The 15,150-nt window shown below is 39.7% G+C and overlaps 1 protein-coding gene across 2 annotated transcripts in view; it reads right to left on the reverse strand.

Moving 5' to 3' along the window:
- LOC131738055 (F-BAR and double SH3 domains protein 2-like) overlaps positions 1 to 15,150 on the reverse strand; it is a 78,299-nt gene that overhangs the window by 30,093 nt on the left and 33,056 nt on the right. For both annotated transcript variants that reach the window (XM_059031180.1, XM_059031181.1), the window contains exons 4-7: positions 3,646 to 3,722; positions 3,260 to 3,404; positions 1,618 to 1,751; positions 655 to 709 (exon numbers count right to left, since the gene is read on the reverse strand). In XM_059031180.1, coding sequence (XP_058887163.1) covers positions 655 to 709; positions 1,618 to 1,751; positions 3,260 to 3,404; positions 3,646 to 3,722 — 411 coding nt within the window. The remainder of the gene's footprint in view (positions 1 to 654; positions 710 to 1,617; positions 1,752 to 3,259; positions 3,405 to 3,645; positions 3,723 to 15,150) is intronic.

Genomic DNA, 15,150 nt, shown 5'->3' on the forward strand with positions numbered 1-15,150 from the left:
AGGGTCATTTCAGGTCAAGTGGACCAACCAGGGTTACTCTTATGTAAATTAATTATATTTGATTTGAAAGCCCTTGCTTTAAAAGGATACTGGTGTTCATTGTCCACGTCATCCCTCACTTTTCACCACATGTTATGCAGCTCTTCTTTTATATGGACATTTTCTGGAACCCTTTTCCCCTGTCATATACGTGTCAACCACATGTAGAGGAAACACCTCCCCAGGATTTGGTCCACTTGAGCCAGAATTACCTATTCTGGTGATTTCAAATCACTCACTGATATTGCAAGGCAAGGCCTGGGGTTATATCATGTCTTCAGACAAAAGCTAATTTTCCCATTTACAACAAGTCATCTTGGTAGGTTTAACCATTAGTGTGTGTAACAGAGGACAAAACTTACGGTTTTAAAAGAAAACAGAATCTGTTTAAAGCTTAGTAGAAATTGGATGCAGACAGTCTGGGTGACTACATATTGGGCATATCTCTTGGGCGTGATTCTGTGGTTATAAAAATAAAGGGACTTGCCATATTTAGCAAATTGTCCTGCAATGTGATGAGAAAGTCTCACATGCCAATTCACTGTAATAGTACAGTACTACCCAGCAGCATACATCTTTCAGATAGTGTCAGTCTACTGTAAAGAACACACTTACCTTTACACTGGCTTTCTGTAAACTTATTCTTGAATGAAATAAACTAAGTTTAGACCTGCAACAAGGGAAAAAAAAAATTCACAGTATTAGCTGACTTTGAATGGCTAAATCACATCTACAAGCTGCATCTGCCACACATTTTACCCTGAAAAATCTGAATTTCTCATGGTAAAAGTCAATACCAAACTCCTGGGGTTTACACAAGAAAATGGTCCACAAACATTCCCCCCACCCCCCACCACCCACATGATGGGTAAAAGCAGAACAGACTTTTGGTTGTGAAGGGAAAAGGTTAACCTGATTTCATTTAAATGTTTAAAAACATTTTAAAATGAAACAATCACAAGACCAAATGCTTGGAAGAAAAGAAATATATAAAGTATTCTAAATAGGGAGTTGATTTTCTCTTTGGCAGGTAGTTCTAAACATATTTCAAAAGAACGAACATATTCATGCAGAGCCAAGTGAGGGTTAAAGCTGCCAAGATAGAATCCACCAAGACCCTTTCATTACAAGGGAGGCAGTAAGGCAGCCATTGCATTGCAGTTTATACAATGAACTTCAACTGTACACACCTTAACCGAGCGCTAATTAATGCATTCCCTTTCTGTCACATTCTTCCATTAACGATGAACTGAAACTGTGGCTGTCCAAAAAAAAACACAGCAAACAAATCCACAGTAACCAAATCACCGCCTAAGTGGAAATCAGTAAATTATAAAGTTATAATAAACTTGTGATTTTTAGTAAAGGCATAAGCCAAGTTCTGTTTGAAACTTTGACCCTTTTTGTTGTTTTACTTGTATTAAAACCTGCAGTGGCTCAAAGTGCCACACAATGACAGTGTTATTTCCTTCCCAGTATGAGTAGTGGAGTGCTCTAGAATTAACACTTGGCAATAAAAACCAGCAACGATAACCAGAATGAAAGAAGTGCAACTTTTCCAGGAGTATCGGCACGTACTTGGCTTCAATGTCTGCCTTCTCTCTCACTGTGTGAGCCATCTGTTCCGTCTCAAAGTACTTCTTTTTGGATTTCGCCAGGTCCTTTACCGTATCCTGCAACTCCGATTGGATACGTGTCAACTGGTCTATGCACTGAAAACAACACAAAAAATTAAAAAAAACACATAACCTTCTCCTGGACTCCTATTGTAATTACCAGAAAGTACAAACTGTCCAGCTGTAATAAGAAAAATCTGTTTTGTTTTTCCTGTCAGTAGGTCACATTTTGTGTCTGAGGGTTTGTATATGATATAAAATGCCATATACAAACAGCAGCAGTGTGGAGTAGTGGTTAGGGCTCTGGACTCTTGACCGGAGGGTCGTGGGTTCAATCCCTGGTAGGGGACACTGCTGCTGTACCCTTGAGCAAGGTACTTTACCTAGATTACTCCAGTGAAATACCAACTGTATAAATGGGTAATTGTATGTAAAAAATAATGTGATATCTTGTAACAATTGTGAGTCGCCCTGGATAAGGGCGTCTGCTAAGAAATAAATAATAATAATACTGTTTAATTGTAGGATGTCTGTAATATGCAACAAACCGTGCATACAGTAAAATCTGTCTAAGGCTGAACCATGCAGCCACCTGCTCTTACAGCAAGTCAGTAAACAGAGATACCTGGAATAAGCAGCCTGAACTGACAAGTCCCTTTGGAGACATTTCAACATAGAGTTATTTCAACATATACAGCATTTCTATGACAGCTGTCCCAATGTTTTTTTCAATTGCACGGTCAGAGAGCACAGAACACTTTGTTTCAGAGGCCGTCCAAAGGTAAGGGGATGGGGGAATTACTTGAGATGTCCCTCTGAGCAAATCTTAAAACATAACCTATTTCAAGCAGGAAATCCCAGACCCAGAGGTACTGGAGGCTGCAACACAATCTCATTTATTAGGAGCTTATTACATGGTTAAATGTGCACTTGTTTTTTTACTACAACCAGATTTAATTGTGCAAGATCCCTCACAGAGGGGTCAGATTTGAGAACTGTGCTTTAGTGTTCAGGTTTGCAAGTTCAGAAATCTACCCCGTCCTTGAAATGCTGAATGCAGTTTTACAGATACTCTGCTGCCTCAAACAAGGCAAAAACTCAACAGTAGTAGAAGTTATAGTACAACCCCCCCCCCAAAAAAACTAGTCTTTGTAGTGTATCATCCACCACATTGGAAAAGGTAACTAAATCTCAATATTATGGGAAGTACGAACACTAGTAATCTGTAAGACACAACACGCCTCTAGATATAATTCATTCCCCTTTTTACTGGAACGTGTTTGTTAAAGTGTGATGTGAAAAAATACAATATTATCTACATATAGTGGAGAACAGTTCCTGGGATCAGCAACAAAAGATCAGGACAGGCATACCAAAAAAAAAGTGTATCCTGCCTACCATGTAGTTGTTTATTTGTACATACTGTAAGCATACAGTACAAACGTGTTTCTGAAGAGTTCCTGACTCCTGGGGACACAGTACATCTCTAACAATAGGAATCATGTTTCTCTATGGGTTGTGGGGAGAGGGGGGAGAGACCCCAGGGCTTATCCGACAGGTGTCACGCGGAGTCTTTAACTTGAGAACTGTGGGAAATACTGTACCTTTTTTAACTGCTGTTCCTTCAGCAGTTTCAGAGTCTTCGCCGGTTCTGAGATCTGGTTCTTGTAGTTTTCACAGATGTTACTGCGAGATTGAGATACCTGCACAGTCCCTTCTAAAAAAGACTTCCATACTGTATAGACATTCCTACAGGAAAAAAAGTAAGAAAGCTTTAATCACAGCTCTATGACCACAACACCACAAAAATTGGTCGGGCGGATGTCATAAGGACTCAATTTATCAGAATGTCTTCATTATGTCACAGCCTAAGCATGAAGGCCAAGGGAGACGTTAAGTAGCAAGATATATTGAAAATGAAGGATGTAGTTTTAGTACAATGGCTCGGTTATCTAGTATGGATTTTTCAAATTTATATTAAAAGGATTACCTGTAATCAGTTCGTTCTTCTGTTTTCACACCCGGACAATCTTTCTTTAAGTACTGGCTGGCTAATTTCTGGAGAGCCTGCAAAAAGAGAGAAAAACAGACACCAATAAATAGGGGTGCATTATGTGTGATCAGTGCACATTTGATTAGTTCACCCACTATTAAACACTTAATGGTAGAATATGTAGTAATACTAAATGACAAATGTTTCGGCAAGAAGTCCTTCTCAAGGTCTTGAGTTTACCATGAATAGTCAGTCATTCCCTAATACCATCTGCCACAAAAGAAAACACAGTACTGTGCAAATCACCCAAATAAAACATTCCTAAACAGAAGTTTCCCAATGCATACAGCACTGTACAGCAGAGTAAGAATGTAAGCCCTTCATTAATAGAACCGTACAGAAGTGAAGCAAGACAAGTCAAATCGAAAGATCACGCTCTTGCGTTGTGACAGACGCCATGGACTTTTTTTTCTGCTCCAGTTAATCTCCACATCCCTTATGAGAAGATATAAAAAAATGACTAGATTAATTTGAATTGGTATGCTTCTCTTGTAAAACTGTGACTGGAACCTTGTCTTGTCATTCACCCAGACAGCAAAGTCCACAGTCCAGTCTATTTAGTCCAGTTGCAACTTCGGCAGGGAATACAGCAAATATACAGCAACATTTATTTGGATTCCAATAACTTATCAAAACATAAATTCTGATATAAAACAAGAAACAAAAGTTTATCTACTTGATTTAATTACCTCAGGATTCTTAACAAATCAGTAATCCTAATAATAAAAACCCATCTCCATGTTAGTAGCAAGAGCTTACAGTCAAGTACACAAACATTTAGGCAAATGCCAAAATGCCCCTTAGTTTTACCACAATAACTAGCCTCGTTCTTTCTGCATGCTGACACAGCTCTATACCTTTTCCCATATGATGGCTATCATACATTACAAATGTGTATGTAATGGAAAGTGGCACTAAAAATAGTTGCCTTATAATGTATTCAGAAAATGTCAATCACAGCCAAGTTTTGTTTGGCCGAACCCTGGTGTTAATATTTAAATCACCCCTATGTTTCTCATTACACAGCTGCCCTTCACAAATAGAGATAGGCATACCCATTAAAAAAGAGCATGTATAAAGCATTATCATACACATACACACAGCTGACATTGTTCTTGACCTATCTAACAGCACATTTTTCAACAGAGGAAGGGGGGAAAAAAATAAAAAACCTCCAGTTGATCACGTAATAGAAGTACAAAAAGGGTTTGAGGATCAGGCCCACATTTCAAGCCCTGCACACTTGTTAGGAAATGCCCTGTGCAGCCTTTAATAAAAAAGAGAACACAGAAACTAAACAGAAACCCTCAGCCAACTCCAAACCAGACAGACAGCTCTGTTCCAAGCCAGCCAGCTGTGAGTTTCCCAACAGGCAGATGATAAATAAATCACAGTCATCTGTTAAACTGGGAATCTGGTTTATTCAGGGGGTATGTTGGTACAATCATTGCATGGGCACGGCTGAAGTGATCCCTCACATCACCCACTAAGAGGGTGTTCCCCCTGGGGTAGGTTAGAGGCATGTGTCTCAGGAATGAGAGGACGCTCCCACTGCCATTGCTTGTGATACGATACGTACGCTCTGTAGAGAGAACCTTCATGAAACACCCTCATTAAAAATCACAAAGAAAAAGGGTTTCCAGCTATCGTAGAGAACATGCAGCTAAATGCTATCAGTTTGATCACTTCAACGTTGATTTGTTCAGATCTTGGGGAATCTGCCAGTTCGCAGTACAGGTCTACAGAATATCCAGCACAACACTGTGAAGGGTAAACTTGCGCATCTTGTTCAGATTTTGATTCTACAGCACATATAGGATCCATATGGACAGCATCAGCGTGTCAGGCAGGAAATGCTTCACTGTCAGAGGTAGGCTTTCATGCAGCTTTCTATCGCTTTGCAAAACAGCCCTGGTGAGGCCGGAAGCCTTTGGAAAGCAGCAAATCTAAGGCTTACGAAAAGACATGTGGGAGCAGCTTGAGAAAGCAAAAATCATATCTGCTGCTGAGAACGTGCCCTATTTCTTCAAGGCTTCTTCAAGGCTTGAAACCATCACACACTATACAAGTAGCTTGCAGAACAGCAGGGCTTGTTTTGGGTACTTCTAAAAGTAGATTCCTTGACATCAATTCTTAACCATGTTCAATAACCATGTTTTAAAAACAACACATTCACACAGGTACTTTTTTCTTTTGTGCCTTTAGTTTTTCAAAGCGTATCTGATCTGTATGTGCAGTATGCTTGTGTGTGTCCACTCACATACCATCTAAACAATAGGAGGAGTTCTTTAACTATAGATATGTATTGCAGGTGGCCTTTGGAAGAGCTGTAAATTGGATTTTGGATGGCATCCATACAGGCAAGTGATAAAACTGGATGCCCTATTTATCACCATGTGAAAACCCCTGTTATTGACCACGTGGTCCCTCAGAGCTCAGCTGCACCAGCATCTGGGTGGTAATCAAGGGGCTTGGTTCCATGCCCAGGCTGGTCAAGAGCTCCTGCGCCAGTCCGTAGTGAATCAGGATGCCCTAACAGTGTGCCAGTTCTAATCAAGTCTCACTCTTCTTCACACAGAATGGCTTTTGTAGCTCAGAACGAGACTCCACAGCAACAGTTGGCCTAGTAACTCAGCTGGTACTGTAGAATCATCTGCTTAACTGCACTTCACTCAATACACTGAGAAACAATGATATCGGTCATTTTACAAGCTCCGTAGCAACTGCATCCAAGAAAAGACTATGCTCCATACTGAACTTTTTCACTCCCAGGAAAGCCTCAACTTCCATCAGTGCTTTCCTACTGACTACACACTGTAGAGAAAAAACAAACTACTAGCAACTACAGTATGTTACGTTTTCAAACGCTCAGCTAACACCTTTAACTGTTAAGAAACTGAGCTGGATGCTACAGTACAAAATGCAGTAGTTCTACAAAGCAGTATCTATTCTATTCACTTTCTAAGATAGACTGTAATCAAAATACTGTGTCAGACAAGCTGAACAGAGAAGTTGAACTATGAGTAGATATAGAAGGTACTTGGTTTATATTACAGCACAGCTAAAGTATTAACTTTGAATTTGCCCTTTAAAAAAAAAGTGCGTCTGACATCACTTATTTTCGGACAGTGCCAATTCTGTGTGACGTTCAACATTGGAATCGTCAGGCATACACCCTGCAGTGGCATGTTAATCAGCTGAAGAAAGTGCTGTTCTATTTTTTTCTTTTCTTGTGGCCTTAAAAAGAACCCCCAGTCTAAGTTTTTTGCGAATGAAGTAACGCTAAACACAGACCCAGCACTTCGGAAAAGGGTGTTACCAAACATACTGTATATAAAAACACAGTTTTATTTTAATAGGGATTTCACAGGAAGCCCCAATTACCAAAATGCTTTTTTTCTCTTTTTTTAGATAATTGACCTGTAGAAATGTAACTTAGCCCAGCCCTTTGGCTCTAACTAAAGCCCCTTTTTTGGGGGCTTCTCAGTTTTACTTGCAGTGCATGGCTTCCACATACAGCACTGCCAAAACAATGACAGTCACTGTTACTAGTGTGTGTGTGTGTGTGTGAATGTATGTGTGCTTGGGGAAATTCACAGATAGTTTAACCTTTGACCCGGCTGGACTGTGCACACATCCCTGGAACGCGCGAGGCACCCGCCTCTCTGCCACAGGCTGTCACATCTTTGCATCAAATTAAAATAATTAACCAACGGATTACGCAGACCATAAGTCACGATTTAACATCTGTTTAATTCAACGTCAGTCTAGCTTTTGTTAAACTGTTTTGTGAGCAGTCAACGGATCAGCAGAAAGCTGCTGTTTACTCCTTAAATCACAAATATTTTAAACATATTATACATAGATGATATGTGACGGTTCTAAGCAGGTAATCCATAACTACCAAGGGAGAAAGTTCATTGTGTCTTTCCTTACAAAGTCACTTTTTTTCACCATCACATTTTAGATCATCCTTATGCTATTATTTATCGATTTATTTTTCAGTTTCAACACATCGTATTGCAGGATTCCTAATTGAATCAAACCTCATGCACAACTGAAGACTGCATTAGCTGACACATTTGTCGCCTTTCCCAGACAACGCATGATTGAGAATTTGAAGTCTTGGATGAAAAATCCTTACTATTGTGACACACTGTCATAAATAAGACTCTTACAGCATATACAGAACATAACTCAAGGGGTCTGCTTTATATAGTGATGTAGTCATTATCTGTACAGTAAATGGAGCATCACAGATCTGCCGAGTCAGCAACAAGATGATAGCAGCAAAGCAGGCTGGGGGCCTTTGGCTTCTCTTCAGCTGCCTGACTAGCGGAGCTGTACAAACCACAGCTCCACGATCAAGGCCGTGGCGTCCAATCTCCCCCTGGAGCTACAGTAACACAGCAGGCTCCCTCTCAGATAGACTGCTCTCACTCTGGACTGCCACACAACAATATACAAAACTATACTGTACAGCTGTATGTACGGACCACAGACTCTGGTGGGATTCAATTCCAGCTACCAAAGGTCACAAAAAAAAAAAAAAAAAAAAAAAAGAAGTGTCATACTTTAATAAAAATTACCAGGTTCCCCCTTTTCATTTTCCCTTATGCTCCACAATGTGGAAACAGTACAGCCAGCAGATTTCACTCCCAGCCGACCCTGATTTCATGGCATTTTGGATAATATACAAGCTGGTAGTGATGGATTCTCTACCGTTTCACATTTTGCTGCTTCATTCTTGTCATTCTGTCGGTCTGGCCCATATGGTGGTCATGATAAATGGATTCCTCTGTGTTATTTATAATGATTATTGAAGCACTACTACTGTGCTGTACTAGTCAACGGGGAACCTGTAACACCTACACTGCTGAGCAAGCTACAGTATGTTAATCCTAGCTTACTTTTAAAACCATATGAGACAATTCAGGTTTTGCTTTCTCTTTTTGAGCGTGTCGGAGACACAATTTTACAGCATTGTTTATTTTTTTATTACTATTATTATTATTTTTTTTTACAGATTTAAATAAGAAGTTTTGGAAATAAAAGTACTTCACAACTACATTTTAATAACAGAGACCACTCAATATGCCTTACTGGCTTTCTGTGGAGGGCAGCTACTGTACACATTGTTAGTTACTGTTGTGCAGGCCAGCAATGCATAATGTAGCTGGTGATGCCAACAACAAATGTCTGGCAACAGACTTACAAAGCAGACTCTGACAGGGGCTTAAGCAGACTCCAGTTAAATGCATCATTTTGCTGTTTTCCAGACTTCATTTGTTCTTTGACAAACAGGAGTAATTCGATGCACCACGTTGCTGTAAGTTCACTTCCTGTGTAACAGGCAAGTGGTCCCCACCTAAACCTGGCACCAACGTTCTATGCTTCACATAGGAAAATATTCTAATACCTAAAATAACAAATCTGAGTTGAAGGGAAAAGAAAGTCTGGAAAACTGCAAAAAAGCAACAGCAAAACAATAAGCGGCTTGCAAGAATGTTATTAGAATGTTAATCACACCTTAAAGAACGGCTTGTATAATGTATTGTAAGATGTAACCTACAGTGCAGTATCTGGCTCACAAACACTTTGCTTCAACAGCACAATGATCAGTTCAGCATGAGAAAGCATAAAATGCTGTGGAATTTATTTTAAACCATTAAGGAGGGTACGTAGTGTTAATTCCAGTAACCAGGAGCGGACTTTTATATTCAGCATGTTCCAGTGGAAATGCTGCAGACGCTTGGCTCAAACAATCACAGCACAGCCCTGTCCTGCTACCAGCTAGGTTACATGCAGTACATGACATCATGGGAGATGGAATTCAGTAAATCACCATCCACACAAACATAACAGGATTGTTTGTTCCCCCGCCAAAAAATAAATAAATAAGGTGAACTATACAATCTGAACAAACAGGGGAAACATACAGTCAGCATTTCCAGAAAAGGCCAGTAGAATTCTCCTCCGGCTGTTTAGCGGAGTTCCTGTTTTTGTGCTGCTCTTGCCTCCACAGGATATCCTGTGCGGACCCCGTCTCTCCATCGCAATGCATTCCCAGTCAGGTCATGTCCACCCCTGTCCAAAGACTGCAGCTGGTCCTGGCAGCCCCGGCACTCTGCTCACACGGAATGTGCTCAGTGCTTTTCTTCATTTATTTATTCTAGATCTCTTTTCGTTCTATTTTTGGAGAATAGTGTCGTGAAAATACAATGGAAATTCCTGACATGCTGAAGAACAAAAAGGTTTGGGCCACCGGCCTTCTGCTTCTCAATTAAGCTTCTGGGGGAAAAATAAATAAAAATAAAATACAATAGAATAAAACATCAGACAGAGTTCTTTCAACACCATAAACTGGGAGGTACTTTAATTGTACACTGACAACAGAGGGGAGAACAGACTGCTGAAAATGTATGTCCACGACTCGAATGAATTAGGAGGAACAGTCACATATACTGTCCCAGGACACTAAGCTCATTGTCACTTCTAATCAGAGCAGGCTTTCTATGGTGGCCCACTGATTAGAGTTCTAGAAGCCTACATTTTTAGTGGGAGTAAAATTCACAGTAAGGCTTCCACAGAGCTCCTCAGTGTTTCTCAGCGTGGATAAACGTTCCAGGCTGCTGTTTTATCTCACCACTGAATGCCACAGTAAAGGACATAACAGGCATGGCAATGCATTGTTCTATGTTTTTGAATAAATGTTCTTTTCCAGAGTTTATTGCTATAAACGCTAATCATGGTCCGCTTCTACTAAAATAAAACTATGGCTAATTGACCGACTGCTGACTTTTCAAAATATTGAGTGGTGGACCGAAAAACCTGTGTAATATGGTTAGAACCATCGTTCCTTTAAAAAAAAAATCCTGGAAATGTATCAGGATAAAACAGTAGCCCCTACACTTAGCCCATGTGTCCACCTGAAGAAACCACCACTGTTCTGGGACTTGAGCAGCACACATAAGTTTACAGTAACAGTGCAAACCTGAGCCCTCCCAATCCTGAAGCACCAGATTCCTGACCTGAGAATATGCTCTCTTGCACAGATTTGCTTAAAAAAATTGTTTTCAAATGATTATGCCAAGTCAGCAGTCTTGTACGTTGGGAAGCAGGAGGACCAACAAAAAAAACAAAAAAAAAAAAACGAGAAAGTTCTGCTTTGTCAGCTTTCATTGATTAAAACAACAGGATCTCAGTCTTTCCTGCCTTGTTTCCTATGGAGAAATTAATTGCTAGGATATAAGATAGTCTTTTTTTTAACCATCTGGTTTTACTGTATATCCATTCAATGGAAACTGCTGTGATCAACTTGTATGCTTAATTCATTGTCAGGGTAATAACCTTACAAACCTCTGTTCAACAAACATTGACTTTAAAACAAATGAAATGCTAAGCTATTTACGATTTTGCACAATAGTTGTATAATAGGGTGTGTAATACAGTGGAAATGTTTACAGATGCATTCTTTGACTGCCTACTAAGCACTCATTAAAAGTATGGTATGCAAGTGAAGCATACAAAATAACAAGCCAATGGACAGAACTGCATTAAAATGTGATTCTTTATTATTGAACTCATTGACATTTACATCTCATTTCTACGGTTCTGGCAACAAAAATAAATAGAGGGGAGTGACATGAGCAAACTTTTACAAGAATCAATACCAGCACATTGGCGAACAGGCATGCTTTTTTCCATGTGGATTTGGACCCTAAATTCACTTGATCTCTGCCACAGTAGGATACTGTATACAGTGTAACAGACTGGAAACACCTGTGACAGTACACAACTGTGTAGATAGGCTACATGAATGATCACTGTGTTAATATGCAAATGTCATCCCTGTAATACATAAATATGTTCCTGTTGCAAGTGGCTTGTCATCTCAACGAGCAAGACAGCAGACCCGACAGATTTCTGACAGTAGCGACTCCGCAGGCAGGTACTGGACACTGAAGGCACGTGCGGAAACGTTTGTCTGCTTGACTTAGTTTCTTATAAGTTTTGCCTTAGAATTCTGGATTGAGTGTCTTCCAATTATGGATGATTTTCCTAATCCAAGACTGCATAAAATACTGATGTATCATCTTTTCAAAAGAGCTTTACTTGAGGAGTTATTTAACTGATGTTTTAGACAGATTTAATAAAGTTTAACATTAAGGAAACTGTTCCAAACCAACAACTAGATAGAACACTACCATGAACACCAACACTGATATTCTTGAGATACTGGCAAATGTATGAGGAAAGTTTATAAAAAAGGCATGTGGTCTCAGCAGTGCCACAGGCTACTCTGGACACTGGACCATTGACTTGGTGCATTTGTTTTTGGGTTCCACCGACAGTACTTCAGAAGTTTCGGTTTGCTGTGCATCTTCTTCCTCTGTTCTGTGTTGTACTGGAGCCGATTATGTGTTGATCACACACAAACCGAAATGGCGATTCCTTCATTTGTTAGTGAATCAATACAGATTTAATACTTCTGTTAAAACCACTAAGTTAAACGTGTAAAATTACAGTGTAGTGATGAACAAGGAAATTAATATCCTGGAACAAATTCCAAACACCTCTAAAAAGACAATTAGTGTATGGGATATACAGTACTGTAGATAATGCTTAAAGGAATCTGGAACACCCTTTAACCAAACATGTATCAGTTACTCATGGTTTGTTTAGGCGATTCAGAGATCTACAAATCCTTTTTATTTTTTTTTATTTTTTTTATTTGCCTGTTTGACCACATTGCGCAGCATAAGATAGTCCTGCTCCCAGTCAGAATGGAACATATTCAAATATTGATCTAATGCAGATAAGCCATGCATTGCCCGCTGACGCATTCAGAATATGAATAGTACTTACCACCCTCATACATTTTCTCCCATCTAACAAACACACACAATACTAAGAAAATAAACACGTTACACGTGTCAGTACCACGAAAATGCAGATCAACATGTCCAACATCCAAAGAATGTGAAACAGAAACCAAATGTCTGTGCTAAATCTGATTAATTTCAGGCAAGCGGTTCACCTCAGCCTGTTTGTGTCATTATTGCAGGTAGATTGCCATGACCTCCTGCACAATACAGTATGGGGAATAACAGATACCAAAGTTTAATCACAAGTAGGTCACCATGACCCTCAAGAAAAAGTGCCACGGAATGTCAAAATGAAGTTTGGAAGTTCTCAGGGCTCACAACCACAAACCACAAACCACTGGACGACAAGTTTATAAGCCATTTCGTTCACATTTCTTTTACTGACAATGGGCTTGTTTATAATACGGTGTTTGTTATCTAGAAACACTATCATCTGTAAGGGCTATAATGAATTCATTCAGCTGGCAGCACGATGGGACTTCCAGAATGTGGTCCCCCCCCAACCCAAATGCCCCCCTTCGCTTGCACTATACAGGACAAAGACCAGACAACGTTGTACAGTATGAAGGGAATTTCTATACAAATGCAGATTTTTTTCACATAAAACCCTCATAGTCTTTCACCCGTTTAGTTTATTGCACACGTAGCATCTAATTGAGAGACCCACACATTTTAACAACACTCTGAATTCAGGTGGGGTGCTGCATTAGCTTGCAACCTTCAATGTCAGCTATTCATGCTACAGTACGTGTACTGTGCTTGTTGCTAGGCTATTTTGGAAGGTGGCTAAAGATGATTGCTAACCTTTTTTCCCCCCTAACAACTGTGTACCATCTGTACTGTAGTAAATGCAGCCAAGTTTGAAGTGTGAAAATACAACTAACTTATTAAGAAACCGCAGTACTGTTGTCGGTGGCAGCGGACAAGCGACTGATGTACGACACAGTGATGACTATATGGACAGTCATGAGTGTACACAGAGTTTGAGGGTTACCATAATAATTAAAACTTGTTTTTGAAAGAGCAGGCATTAAATAAAGGATTGCTGAATCATTTTGTGATCTCACAATTTGAGGACCCATGCATGCTTTATACCGTTTCTTATTTCTAAACACATTCATTCGATTCATCATTTAAAACATTTAAATATTTATACAGACGCACTAAAGAGACACCGTTACTGCTTGGATTTGCATGGTTTTCATATTTACATGTTGTAAACAGTGGAAGTATTTGGATTCCTCACGGTTTAGATAAACTGAACAAACCCCACAACTTAAGGCAGAGTAAGGCCCATCAGTAATAAGGCTGAATGATTTAGTTGATCTGTCCCAATTACCACGTCTAGGATGAGACAAGACTGACCCCGAATTCGAACAGCCGCACTGTAATTCCAATCTAGTCTTTAAGACATAAATACCATCACTGGCTTGAGCAGATAATGACAGAGAGTTTCTTCTGCATTTCAATCTCTGTGAGCCAGAGAAGTTATATGTGCAGCAGAGAGGTTAGAATACTGACAAAATATTGAGTATTCCTCATTTTAATTCGAAAGAGGAAGAACATATTGTGATGAATTGGTGCTCTTCTGACCTTTCCCAGAATGTATATTTTAATGGATGATGACACACACACACACCACAAAACCCCACTAAAAATTCAATTGGACAATACATTTCAGCAAATTTCTACATTTTGGTATAGTTTTACCTCAGAAATAATGATGTTTGTGTTTGAAAGGATGTCAAGAACTGAGTGAACACTGAGCTATAAAGCATCATAGAGCTTGTCTGCTGGCACTGGGGGACGGCTCCCAAAATAAAAGAAGAAAAATACAACCCTGAAGCTATTCACTCTCACTGCTCAGTCCCTCCCAGCCCTCTCCCAACAGCCTTGCCAACACAAGCCACAATCCAATGGGATCTGATCAGAAGCTATAAAGAGGTACCAAAGGTCAGACTCCCAATAATAGGAGAAGGAGGCAAGAGAGGGGGTACTGGGGGTTCATTTCACTCGATTGACAGAGAATAATGACTTCAGTTTTTAAAAGTCTAGATAAAAAAGTAAACCAAAGAAACATAGGCAATTTATTTAACTTGTAACAAGACAATATTTTTAGTGTGTCGTAATTCTGCAGTTTCGATTCTCAATCATGTCTTCAAGATGAGGTTTTCCTTCTGTTCCAATATTTACACAGAGCGAGCCTGCTGTCACAGAACAGTATCTTTTACTGCTGTGTGTCATGGGCGACAGCGTCACAGTGCAATCTCCTAATCAGTGTCACAGTAACAAGCAAGTCAATTCCTTTTGAGATTCCCAGGTTAATGAACAATCAAGAAGGAAACGTTGAAATACATAACTTTTAAATAAAACTATATTGAAATCTCCCATTGGTTTGCTACCCTTTATGGCATACCAATTAGTGCTGCTGATAAGTATTTAAAATTTTGGACCCGAGTGACTCATTTCAATTCAGTTCAGACAGTTAAGCTCTGGGACAAGAGCCAGGAGAACAGTGTATAATGGGTCAGATGTTTCTTTCCAATGGTGGTTT

This window comes from Acipenser ruthenus, chromosome 9 (assembly GCF_902713425.1).
Source record: "Acipenser ruthenus chromosome 9, fAciRut3.2 maternal haplotype, whole genome shotgun sequence".
NCBI classification, from domain to species: Eukaryota; Metazoa; Chordata; class Actinopteri; order Acipenseriformes; family Acipenseridae; genus Acipenser; species Acipenser ruthenus.